At 63.7% G+C, this 11,918-nt stretch overlaps 1 protein-coding gene across 2 annotated transcripts; it reads left to right on the forward strand.

Moving 5' to 3' along the window:
* The first annotated feature begins 468 nt into the window (after positions 1–468).
* Positions 469–10,896, forward strand: MTCH2 (mitochondrial carrier 2). Of its 2 annotated transcripts, none has more exons than XM_074998155.1 (13): positions 469–668; positions 2,972–3,056; positions 3,905–4,011; positions 4,400–4,426; positions 4,810–4,866; positions 6,686–6,743; positions 6,997–7,048; positions 7,221–7,280; positions 7,744–7,837; positions 8,125–8,172; positions 8,856–8,923; positions 10,399–10,474; positions 10,713–10,896. In XM_074998155.1, exons 1-13 carry the CDS (start codon positions 582–584, stop codon positions 10,797–10,799), a joined length of 906 nt encoding a protein of 301 aa, XP_074854256.1. In that variant the 5' UTR covers positions 469–581; the 3' UTR covers positions 10,800–10,896. The 2 variants fall into 2 exon arrangements, with proteins under 2 accessions (XP_074854256.1, XP_074854257.1); XM_074998156.1 differs by having other exon boundaries at positions 627–646.
* The last annotated feature ends 1,022 nt before the right edge of the window (positions 10,897–11,918 follow it).

Genomic DNA, 11,918 nt, shown 5'->3' on the forward strand with positions numbered 1-11,918 from the left:
CAATACTTGACCCCCTCCCCTGGCACTCTGCTCCCGTGCACCCAGCCCCTCCCCACACTCTGCCCCCCCCATTCCACCTCCCCCAGAGCCGGCCCCTCCCCACACTCTGCCCCCCCATTCAGCCCTCCCGGAGCCGGCCCCTCCCTACACTTTGCCCCCCCATTCAGCCCCCCCCCCAGAGCCGGCCCCTCCCTACACGCTGGCCCCCCATTCAGCCCCCCCGGAGCCGGCCCCTCCCCACACTCTTCCCCCCCCCGCAGCCAGCCGCTCCCCACACTCTGCATTCCCCCACCCGGGGGACCAACCCCGCCCAGCGAGGGCAGCAGCGGAGTCAGGCCACGCCCCCTGCCCGACAGAGTCCTTCGCCCCGCCCTCGGAGGCTCCCATTGGATCGTTAAATGAAGCAGGAAATGACGATGAGGTTGGGGCGGGAGAGTCACTCCGGGACCGGAAGTGGTGCAAGGGCACCCGGAAGTGGCCGGCGGCGGCAACTCCGCCTCGTGCCTTGTTTGGTGCCGGTCACGTGGGGGCGGCGCTGTGACGTGCCCGGCCCGGTTCGGCTCGGCTCGGCTCGGCTCGGCATGGCGGACACGGCCTCGCAGGTGCTGCTGGGCTCCGGCCTCACCGCGCTCTCGCAGCCGCTCATGTACGTCAAGGTGCTGGTGCAGGTGAGAGCGGGCCCGGATCCCGCGTGCCCCCCGCCGCCCACGTGACCCCACCGGGACACCCCCCCCCACTTGACCCCACGTGACCCCGCCGGGACACCCCCCCACTTGACCCCACGTGACCCCGCCGGGACACCCCCCCCCACTTGACCCCACGTGACCCCGGCCCCAACCAGTCGGGACCCCCTGTGACTCTGCCCCCAGTCCCTCCCCTGGACTTGACGCCCTGCGACCCCCCCCAGCCCCCCCCATGGCCCTACTCGCTTGCAGGGAGCCTCCTCACGGCCTGGGCCCCACCCACTGGACCCCCCATGATCCCCTTCAGTCTCCCCCCGAGAAACTCCCACCGGGTCCAGCCCTGTGTCAGGCCCCTTGGTGGTGCTCCAAGTGCTCAGCGCCCCAGATGGCCGCACAGCAGCAATGAGACCCCCGCACGCCACCCCCCCCCCGTTACCCTGGGACAGCTTCGCACAGCACAGGGGTCAAAGTCCTGTCTGTCGGGGGATGGGGCAGCACCTGGCCTAGCAGCCCCAGAGCCACCAGGGTGTGCAAGTACCAAGTCCCTTCAGAGCTCCCTCCCCTGTGTTCAGTCCCCCGCGCCCAATCCCAGTGCAGGGAATAGCCCCGTTCTCTGCTCCCCCTGTCATCCAGGATGCCTGCGGTGCCTAGCACGGCCTGGGGCATTGCCACGAGAGAACAGGTCTGCACGTATCTAGCTCCCTGCTGCTGCCTCCCATACAGAGCCTCAGTTACACCAGACTGCTGATCCTTGTGTACTCGAAACGTCCATAACAGCTCCCCTCCCTGCTCCTGACCCCCTGAGACTTCATCCTACCCGACCCCCATTTGCTCAGACCACAGTGAGAGCATCCAGCAGTTGTTGAAACAATTTACTTGGGGTCGGGGGGGGAGAAGGCAGCCCAGGGACCGGGAGAGCACTGAATGTCCCAACAAACCTGAAGCCATTCAGTTCTGGGGCAGGGTTGCTGTCTGTGGCTCCCCATGCAGCCCAGTGCTAGGAGCAGGTGAGAAAGGTACATTTCTCCAGTGCAGGATTTCAGCCCTGTCGGGGAAGGTGGTGGGGCAGGTGCCCTTGGGGCCAGCGCACAGCTCTCTCCTGTTGAAGAAGAAATGCCTCTTCCTGGGCTTTGCTGCCATCAGACACTCTGCAAACTGCCGGTCACACTCGCAGGCCATCCTGCCGCAGACGCTCTGGGAGCGGCACTCTGTCCCCGACGGGCTGCACGCAAACTCATAGGGCAGCCACTTCACTCTCCCTCGGCACTCTAAGGAGACCCTGGCGTGGCGGTAGCAGCAGTCATGGAGGAAACAGCACTGATCCACTGTGTCTTGGGGTGTTCCAGAGCCCCCATTTCCACAGTAGCACCCGTACAGGTTGAGAGCGAATAGCGGGATCTGCAGCCTGTGCCGGTAGCACCACAGAGTGAGCCCCAGCTCCAGAAGGCTGCGTCTCCCCCGCCGGCCACACTGAGCCTCGTGGGCAGATTGCCATAGCAGGGTCACCAGGACAAACCATACAGGGAACTTCATTAGGCTTCTGCCTGGCCGGGATGGTTCCTGCTGCTCTCTGCTCCGTAGAGCTGCCTGGTTGCACGGCTCCCTTTGGCTTTGCCTGCTGTGCTGGCTGGCTGCTGGGTCACAGTCTAGCGTGAGAGCTGTCTTGTACCATGGCTGGCTGGGAAGATGCAACATTTCCATAGCACAAGAGCACTTAACCCTTGAGCTACCAGGGGGCGATCCCCTCTGTTCCCAGCGCTGATGAAAGCACCTTGCCCTAGATCTGCCGGGCACAGGAGTGGCAGTGGAAACATCACTGTAAGGCCAAAGCCATTTGTAACTGGAGGGAGCAGCTGGGGGCTCAGCAGAGCTGGAAATGACCCCATTTGCCAGGGACGTGCGCCAGATTGTCGGGTCCTGTGACAAGCGGCTTTGTGTCTAATCCCAAGTTTGGAGCGTGCGGGTACCGAGGAGGAGAAGTGAGAGCTCCAGGAACTTTGTTTTCTTTAGGAGGAAAATACCTAAATGTGTCTGTGACTCTCCTGTGCTGGGCAGAAGGAGAGTGGCCAGGGCTCACGATTTCCCTGTGCCTCACTGGCAAGGGGTTAAACCCCGGCTGAGCTGAATCCCTCCCTCTGGCAGACTGCAGAGCCGTTTGGGCCCACCACTAAATATAGCGGCTTTGGCTTGGGAACCCTTCAATTAGCTTCAGGAGAGTCCAAGGCTGGGAGGAGGCATGAGAAAATCACCAGGGCAGAATGCCGCAGAGGGTGTGTTTTGTTTTGAAGGTGGGATATGAGCCTCTTCCTCCGACACTGGGCCGGAACATTTTTGGGCGACAGGTTTACCAGCTGCCGGGGCTATTTGCATACGGTGAGTCCCTGTGTGTGGTGGGCACGTGGATTTGGAGACATGGCCGGAAGGGAAGCACCAGAGGGTGGGGGTTGTAGTTACTGGAGTGAAGGTGGGGGAGCCCCCTGTGCCTGGTGGGTGAGGCCAGACCTTGCAGGTGGTCTGGATTTCGGAGGGGATCCCACCCTTGGGCGGTGCCACCATGGCTGGTGTGTTCCAAGAGCAGGAGGCTGAATTCTCCCCCACTGAGGCTGGTGCCCTGTTGAGAGTGCCCTGAACAGGGGACCAGGCGTACGGGTCTGACCTCTGCTCCCTGCACTTCCCAGCCCCTTACTCTGTCCCTGGCAGGCAGACAAGCAGCTCCTTCGCTAGCAAAGGCCCTGATCAGAGAGTCATTTCAGGAAGGGCTGTCACTCAAGCCTTGTGCTCTAACCTTGCAGAGTCTCTCCTGGGCCCTCTGTCCCAGCCCACCTCCCCCATCCCAACTGCGGGCGAACAAACCTAACAGACGTGTGCGCCTTGGTTAGCCTGCTGCCAGCTTCTACGCTGCACCCCCGGTTCCTGAGCCGCAACATGTGGCCTATAGCCCTCGCGCCTCTCTGAGGGCTCCTGGAGAGGGGACGGGCCTGGCAGTCACACGTGACCGAGCAACTCTTGCTGCTGCTGTCCCATGGTCAGGAAACGTCCTTTAAAACGGGCTTTCTGGTCAACCCCCTGGAATCTGTCGGCTGCGGCGTGGCTTGTTAGGGAATCGCAGGGGTTACCCATGTCGCCCCTCTCTCTTGCATTGAGCTGGTGGGGTCCCGTGCTGGGGTACTCAGGTGCTGGCGGGCTGGAGAGGTGCCGCTGATGCCTGCGTCCCTTCGCAGCGAAGCACATCATGAAGATAGATGGAAGAGCCGGACTCTTCAAAGGTTTGACCCCCAGACTCTGCTCGGGAGCCATTGGGACCGTCGTGCACAGCAGGGTGCTACAGGTACACCTGGGGGGGGTAGCAGACTGCCTCATGAGTGGCTGTTTGCATGGCTGCGGCTGGCCCATCCAGGGGGTGGTAATGCCCAGGGAGCAGCTGGAGTTGCTCAGGTGCCAGGCTCAAGGGGGGTGGCCCTCGTGCTCTTGCTCCGCGCAAAGGAGGCCGACGGCTGCCGGCTCCTCTCAAAGGACTAGCTGGGATTTCAAGTGGGGCCTGGCGCTGTCTCCCCTGTGCCAGTGCTGGAGGGGAGCTAGCCAAGCAGGAAGGCCTCTTGCTCTCGGTCCCCATAGCATCCTGCCAAGGCCGCCGCAGCAGGGGCAGCGAACGCTTTTGTGTCCCCTCTGGCTCCCCCGTGCCCTGGCTGCGCTAACTCTGTCCCCTTGCTCCCTAGCGGTACCAGGAAGCTGACCAGGACGAGGTATGTTGGAGCTGGTTTCGAAGTCCCTTCCGCTCAGGTGGCTCTCGGAGGTCTGCCCTGCCCTGCCCTGCCCTGCGGAGGGGGAGGTGGTAGCAGTGGGCGCTGCGAGGAGTGCAGGGGATGGGGAGATGCGCTCTCCTGCAGAGCCTGACGTGTGGCAGCCGCTGGTGCGGATAGGCCCAGCAGGATGGACCTGGCCTGGCCTGGCTGGCTGTAGGTGCTGCTGCATGGGGAATATGGACTCTCAAAGGGGCCAGCGCAGGGTGTGCCGATCTCTCTGCCTGCTCCAAGGGAGGGGGTTGCACTTGTGTGGGGCCGCGGAAGTGCCCTGCGGGGAGCAGCGGAGCTCTCCTGCCTCAGGCTGGCTCCGTCCCTCTCCCCAGGAGCCTGGAGCCAGCCACAAGGAACCGGTGTCGTCGCTGGAGCAGGTCATCAAAGAGGTGAGTGACGGCCTGGCCCGCGGAGGTCGGCAGCCAGCGAGCCGCGTTGTGGGAAGTGAGGTCTGGGAGCCCAACCTCGGAGCAGGCTGCGGGAGCCAGGGCCGCCCTCCCAGGCTGCTGGTGCGAGCAGGCGTTAGATTTCACCTGGCCAGCGACAACCGCGGTTGCCTGGTGGCTGCAGCTGTCTTGCCACCTAGCTACAGGCAGACCCTTACACCCGGGATGGGCAGATGGTTTGGCCCAAGGGCCACATTTGAGATGAAAATTGTGCGGAGGGCCAGGGGTGCTCACAAATCGGAGGATCGAGGTGGGGAGGCTCCTGCTGGGGGTGTGGGCTCTGGGGAAGGGCCAGAAATGGAGTCTGAAGTGCAGGAGTGGGGCTCTGGGCTGGGGCAGGGGCTTGCAGTGCAGTGGGAGGGGGAGGGGTGCAGCTGGGGGTGCAGGCTCTGGGGCTAAGGAGTTTCGGGTCTAGGAAGGGGCTCTGGGTCGGGATGGAGAGGTTTGGAAGGCAGGAAGGTTGAGGCCCAAGAGGAGCTCAGGGGAGCAGCCCCAGCTGCCCCCACTTTTAATTATTATTAATTATAATTAAAGGGGATAATTAAAGGGCTGGGATGATTAAGTTGGGGTTGATCCTGCTTGAAGCAGAGGGCCAGACTAGATGACCTCCTGAGGTCCCCTCCAGCCCTTGGGTTGTATGATTCTGTGATCCCTGGAAGCAGCACCTTGCCCCCGCGTCCAGCTCCGGTGGGGAGGCCTGGGCTGGTTGTTTTGTGTGCTGCCCTCTCTGCAGGAGTCCCCCTGCAGTTCCCGTTGTCCACGCTTCTCAGCCAATGTGAGCTGCAGAGCCGGCCCTTGGGCTGGCAGCAGCGTGCAAAGCCCCCTGCTTCCGGGAGCTGGGCGAGCTTCCACCCCCACCTCCAGCTGGAGTGCCGGGGGAGCTCAAGGACTGGAGTGAAGGTCTTATAGGCCGTAGTCCCCCCTGTGCACTGAGCGCTAACTGGTCACTTACACCACAGCTTGCACCATGGTCCGGTAGCTCTCAGCGCTCGGGGACCAGCCCCGCACCTCAGACAGTGCCTGTAGCCAAACCCTGCCGCCATTGCTCTGCTGGGGCCTTAGCCCAGCACAAGGGCTGAGCGTGCTTGATGGGCTCAAGGAAGCAAACCCGCCCCAGGGCGTTGCCGCCTGCCGCCGGAGAGTGACAGGGTTGTAGGACGGACAGCTCAGCCGGCCTGTTGGGCACACCCAGCAGCAGCCCGTGGGCGTCTCTGGCTTTGGCCGAGCTCAGACAGCCCCGAAGGGGGAACCTTTTCCTGCAGCTTTGTCCAGTTTCTTTCATTCAGCTCCCAGCCCTGCAGGCCGAGCTTCCTGCTGGGACTGGCATCACCTCCGATCTCTGCCCCTGAGTAGGGGCCCAGCTGACCCCTGCTGCCCTGGGGGCCTTGTGCTCTTTATACATCCTTCACCTGTCATGGCTGCAGCCTCTTGGCATAGGCCCTGCCCCACGGCCCGATATGATTAGCTTAATCCCTTTCGGGGCAGACTTTAGGGTGTGCCAAGCGGTGGCCCAGGCCTGCCCCTTGTTCTGGGCATCCCCCCGCCGAGAAGCCAAGGCCTGGGGCTGCGCTGGCTGGGACAGATTGGCGCGTGCTCTGTGATGAGCCTGGCTTTGGCACCTGGGATAAAGCTAAGGCTCGGCTGCACCCAGTATTCTCACCTGCCTCCTACGTTCCTCCTGCCGCCCTGCCTTCTGCCATGGCCCTCGCGCTCCCCACTGGCTCTTTGCCGTGCTGAGTCCTCACGGCCCTGTCTGTTCCAGACCTCCCGGGAGATGGTTGCCCGTTCCGCCGCGACGCTGGTCACCCATCCCTTCCACGGTAGGTACCCAGCGCCAAGGGGGCAGTCGGCGGGGTCCTGCTCCTGGGAGCCCCCACACAAAGCCCAGCACTGGTGGAGCGGGCTGGACAGGCCAGGGCCCATCCCTTCCCCCGCAGATCACTGCCCGTGGCCGGGAGGGGCTGGCTGCTGCTGGAGGTCAGAGGGGGAGCGTTGCCGTGTGCGACCCCAGGGGATGGGGGGCACGATGCGGCTGCCCCAGGCTGACCCTGCTGTGTCTGGCTGTGCCCGCAGTTATCACGCTGAGGTGCATGGTGCAGTTCATCGGCAGGGAGACCAAATACAGGTAAGGCTGCGGGCAGAGGGGCTGGGCGGCGGGTCGCTGGCTTGTTCTGTGGGGCCCTGCTGCGGTGGGGTGGGGGGAGAGCGTTGCGCACGCACCTGGCTGGCAGGGGGCAGTGCACCCTGGGCTACGCTAACCCCCAGCGTCTCTCTCCTCTCCCCCCCCGCCGGCCCAGTGGCATCTTCAGCCCTTTCGCCACCATCTACCGGGAGGAGGGCATCCTGGGCTTCTTTGCGTGAGTCCTGCGGCCGGGCGGCGGTGGGAGCCCCTGGGAAGTGGGTGGGGGCTGGGTGCAATGGAGTGGGGGCAGGGCAGGGAGAACAGGGACTCTCTCAGGCCCCTCCGCTGGTCTAGTGCCCCCCCTCCTCCCGGTGTCTGAGGAATGGGGCCGTGAGTTCTAATCCCGGCTCAGCACAGCAGCCGGCAGAGACGTCCGCGTGGTGCCTGTGCCTGAGGACAGGGCGCCCCAGTCTCCCCCCGGCCGCCGCCGCTTGCCTGTGGCTCGGTGGCCAGGGTTTGGTCTGCCACAGGCTCCCTTGGAGTGAGCGTGGGCCAGTCCCCGCTGTCGCTGGGCCGCGGTTCCCAGCAGTCACTGGGGGTATCCCCCCTGCACCTGCTGCGTGGGGGAGAGGGGCCCAGGACTGGGGGTGGGGAGGGGCCCCGCCAGCCTGCGCTCACTCACCTGCTGTTTCTTTCAGGGGGCTTGTTCCCCGGCTGCTGGGCGACGTGCTGTCGCTGTGGCTCTGTAACCTGCTGGCCTACCTCATCAATACCTATGCACTGGAGAATGGGGTAGGCCCTGTCGCATCACGCCGGGGGGCTGCCCAGGAGGGGAGCTTGAGGGGCTGGGGTGACCTCCAGCCAGGGCGGTCTTCGGTCTGCTGGGCCGGGCCGGGCCGGGCGCCCCCTCTGGTCTGCTCCCCTCCACCCAGCGCCTGTTTGGGCTTCTGGCCTTGCCGGAGCCCGGCGTGCCGGCTCGGTGTGGGGTACGGGGGCCGTACCTGAGCAGGGGTGGGGGCGCGCTGGGCTCTGGCAGGACACAGGGCCTCCTTGTTCAGTGTGTTTCCCTTCCTCTCTAGGTCTCCACCATGAGCGAGATGAAGAGCTACTCACAGGCTGTCACTGGTGTGCGTGTGTAACTTCTCCATTCCTCTCCGGGGAGGGACAGGGGGTGGCCCCACAGCGCAGTGTGTCCCAGAGTGGGGGAGGGGAGCCGGCCCCACAGCGCAGTGTGTCCTGGCGTGGGGGAGGGATGGGGGCGGCCCCACAGCGCAGTGTGTCCCGGAGTGGGGGAAGGGGTCGGCCCCTCAGCGCAGTGTCTCCCGGCGTGGGGGAGGGTACAGCCCCACAGAGCTGCCTTGAGGTGGGAGGGGTCAGGCTCTGAGGACCAGTTTTGGGAGGGGAGCGGGGCTGGTGTCCAGAGGTGCGTGAGAGCCCCGTCCCCCAGTGCATGTTGCCCCTACCCCCATCCCTGGGGCTCTGCCCAGGCAGCCTTTTCTCTTGGGTGTCCTGAGCCGCTGCCCAGCCCTCCCTCTCCTGAGCCAGCTGCTCCTGCTTGGTTCGGGCCATGGGCTCTTTGGAAAAACTGCCCCCTTCACACCCCCCAGCCTGGCACCCTGGGAGAACAAAGACCCCGGCCCAGCAGTAAGTCCAGGGGTGCCAGCGGGCGCCTGTCTGGCCAGGGCCCCGCATGGAGGAGGCTGCCTGGATGGTCTCTGTTCAGCCCCCACCCCCTTCCTTGTGCTGCTGGGCTGGGCTGCGGAGCCAGTGCCTGGCCCTGCTGACTGCGGCCCGTCTCTTCTGCTTTCAGTTCTTCGCCAGCATGCTGACCTACCCCTTTGTGCTCGTCTCCAACCTGATGGCCATTAACAACTGTGGGTGAGTGTTGTCCTGCCCCAGGTCTGGGAAACAGGAACCGGCCTCCCGGCCTGAGCTCTTGGTCAAACAGTCCAGGCCCTTGGGGCTGGGGGGGAACCTCTCCGAAAGCCAGCGGCACCGGGCGTGGCCCTGGGTGGCGCACGTCTGCACATGCCTGCAGGCACGGAGCAAAATGTATCCCTTCCGGGGATGGCAAACGTGAAAGGGAAGCCTCCGGGAGCCCCTGCCGGCTGGCACGTTCAGCTGGCCAGAGGTGGCTTTTCCCCAGCACAAGAGGCCGCAGGTGGACGCTGCCCAGGGGCAGAGCCGGGTGTGCAGAGAGGCACTGGCCCGTGAGAGAGGGAGCAAGACCAGCCAGAGACGAGGGCGTGGCACCTCCCAGGCTGGCTGGCGCCCTCCCCCAAGGCTGGCCTGCATGGGCGGGCCGAGCCGGAGCACGTGACAGCGGGCAAAGCTGGGGCCTGGCTCTGGCCCTGTTCTAGCCACGTAGCCCAGCGGGGCTCACACAGGAAGTGGTGCCGGGGAGGCAGTCGGGGGGCTCTGGGAACAGGCTGCAGCTGCCACCAATGCCCAGGCCAGCAGAGGACGACCCAGCTGGTGCTGGTGGGGTGATGGCCAGGGGCCTTGTCGGGCTCAGCTTGGGCAGCATTTGCAGGATCCCGGGCGCGGGAAGCTTGTGGCTTGGTGGGGATGTGTGGGGTCCATGGGACATAGAATCATAGAGCACTAGGACTGGAAGGGACCTCGAGAGGCCATCGAGTCCAGCCCCCTGCCCCAATGGCAGGACCAAGTACTGTCTAAACCATCCCTGATAGACATCTGTCTAACCTGCTCTTAAATATCTCCAGCGACGGAGATTCCACAACCTCCCTTGGCAACTTATTCCACTGCTTGACCACCCTGACAGTTAGGAACTTTTTCCTAATGTCCAACCTAAACCTCCCTTGCTGCAGTTTAAGTCCATTGCCTCTTGTTCTATCCTCAGAGGCCAAGAAGAACAAGTTCTCTCCTTCCTCCTTATGACTCCCTTTTAGATACCTGAAAACCACTATCATGTCTCCCCTCAATCTTCTCTTTTCCAAACTAAACGAGCCCAATTCTTTCAACCTTTTTTCATAGGTCGCATTCTCTAGACCTTTAATCATTCTTGTCGCTCTTCTCTGGCCCCTCTCTAATTTCTCCACATCTTTCTTGAACTGCAGTGCCCAGAACTGGACACAATACTCCAGCTGAGGCCTGACCAGCACAGAGTAGAGCGGAAGAATGACTTCTTGTGTCTTGTTCACAACACACCTGTTAATGCATCCTAGAATCATGTTTGCTTTTTTTTGCAACAGCATCACACTGTTGACTCATATGTAGCTTGTGGTCCACTATAACCCCTAGATCCCTTTCTGCTGTTAGTCGTTCCTAGACAGCCTCTCCCCATTCTGTACGTATGGCTCTTTGGCTCTCACTCCCCATCTCTCTTGCAGGTTGGCTGGCGGCCTCCCCCCCTACGCCCCCAACTACTCCTCCTGGTTAGAGTGCTGGAGCCAGCTGCTCAAGGAGGTACGTCCCAGCCTTGCCTGGCCCCAGAGCACAGCGATGCCGTGTGGGCAGCTGCGCCTGGCCCACAGCTTGGGCAGGGGGTTGGAGGAGGTCTGAGAAGCCGCGTGCAGTTGCAGTGCAGTGATGGGGAACGGCGAGGCGGGTTGGGGTCTGGCTGGCAGAGGGAAGCTGGCCAGGGCAGGGCAGGCCTCCCTGATGGTCCTCTCCTCTCTCCTCTCCTCTCCTCTCCGGGCTGCAGGGGAACATGAGCCGAGGGAACAGCCTGTTTTTCCGGAAGGTGCCGGCGGGGAAGCTGTACGTGTGGGAGGAGAAACGGTTCCGCTGAGCAGGGGCTGGGCAAGGGGCCCAGAGCCTGGCCGGGGCACTGAATGACGGGAGAGTGGTGATTTCTAGCCTGTTTTTTAAATAATGATTCAACCTTGGGAAGTGGAGGCGCGTGTGTGAGTCTGAGAGCGCCAGCGGGGCGCTGCGCCCTGGATGGGAATGGGGGCGGGGCAGCTGCCGGGCTCGGGTGCTGAGCTCTGGCAGGGCTGCTCCGTGGCTGGGGAAGGGGAGACAGTCTGCTCTGGGCACTGCCTGTCTGGCTGCAGGTGGGGCCAGGGGAGGCAGTGTAGGGTGCGCCCTGGTCGGGGCACTTTGCACTGGGGCCGGGAGGGGGCACCTGGCGGGACCATTCCCTGGCTGAGGGGCTGTGTCCTGGGTGGGCCTGGGCGGCTCCCAGGTTGGGCACAGGGCCAGCTGTACCCCAGGGACCCGACTCTACCTGCAGATGTGCTCTCCCTTCTCTGCTGTGTGGGGCACAACCCCTGTGCCTGGGCCCCTCTCCCACTGTCCACCCCACCAGGAGATTCCACCTGAAGGGCTGGACCAGAGGGTGTTTCAGGGAGAGCTCGTTGCCCTCAGCCCTCCTGTGAACATCCCCCGGGGTCCTGTTTTCCTCCCCTCCCCAAGTGTTACAACCCGTCTGAGCACAAAGCCCACCCCCCAGAGCTGTGTGCTGAGCCCCAGGTCCTGTCCTGTTCTCCCCGCCCCCCATGTTACATGCTGTGAGAGCGCAGCAGCCCCCCACAACTCAGTGCGGGGCCCAGGCTGGGTCCCTTTCTCCGCCCCTCCCCTGAGGTTACATGCTGGAGGAACATGGCCACACCACAGAGCTGGGCCCCACCCCCAGTGAGATACTGTGGAAGTCTGTGATGGCCCCCCACACAGCTGGCTGCAGAGCCCTGAGCCAAGTCCAGGGCGCTGATGGGCTGGGACTTGTTGAATCTGGGCTTCACCCCCAGCTGGTAGAACATCCCTGGTGAGGCCTGGAAATGGAGGTGTTTCAGGGTTCGCAGGGAAGGCTCGTTGTTGGGCCGCACCCTGGCGTATACAGGGAAGCCGCAGCCATGGAGCTGTGCTGCCAGCGTCCCACGATGGGCGACGTGTGGTGCTCACCCCCATG

The sequence above is a fragment of the Carettochelys insculpta genome, chromosome 6 (assembly GCF_033958435.1).
Source record: "Carettochelys insculpta isolate YL-2023 chromosome 6, ASM3395843v1, whole genome shotgun sequence".
Classification (NCBI taxonomy): Eukaryota; Metazoa; Chordata; order Testudines; family Carettochelyidae; genus Carettochelys; species Carettochelys insculpta.

Bases quoted from the DNA above. Each gene is read 5' to 3' on its own strand.
- MTCH2 (XM_074998155.1), top strand. From the start codon at position 582: ATGGCGGACACGGCCTCGCAGGTGCTGCTGGGCTCCGGCCTCACCGCG. The intron at 6,744-6,996 runs GTAGGTACCCAG...CTGTGCCCGCAG, and splicing joins GGTCACCCATCCCTTCCACG to TTATCACGCTGAGGTGCATG. The intron at 7,838-8,124 runs GTAGGCCCTGTC...CTTCCTCTCTAG, and splicing joins CCTATGCACTGGAGAATGGG to GTCTCCACCATGAGCGAGAT.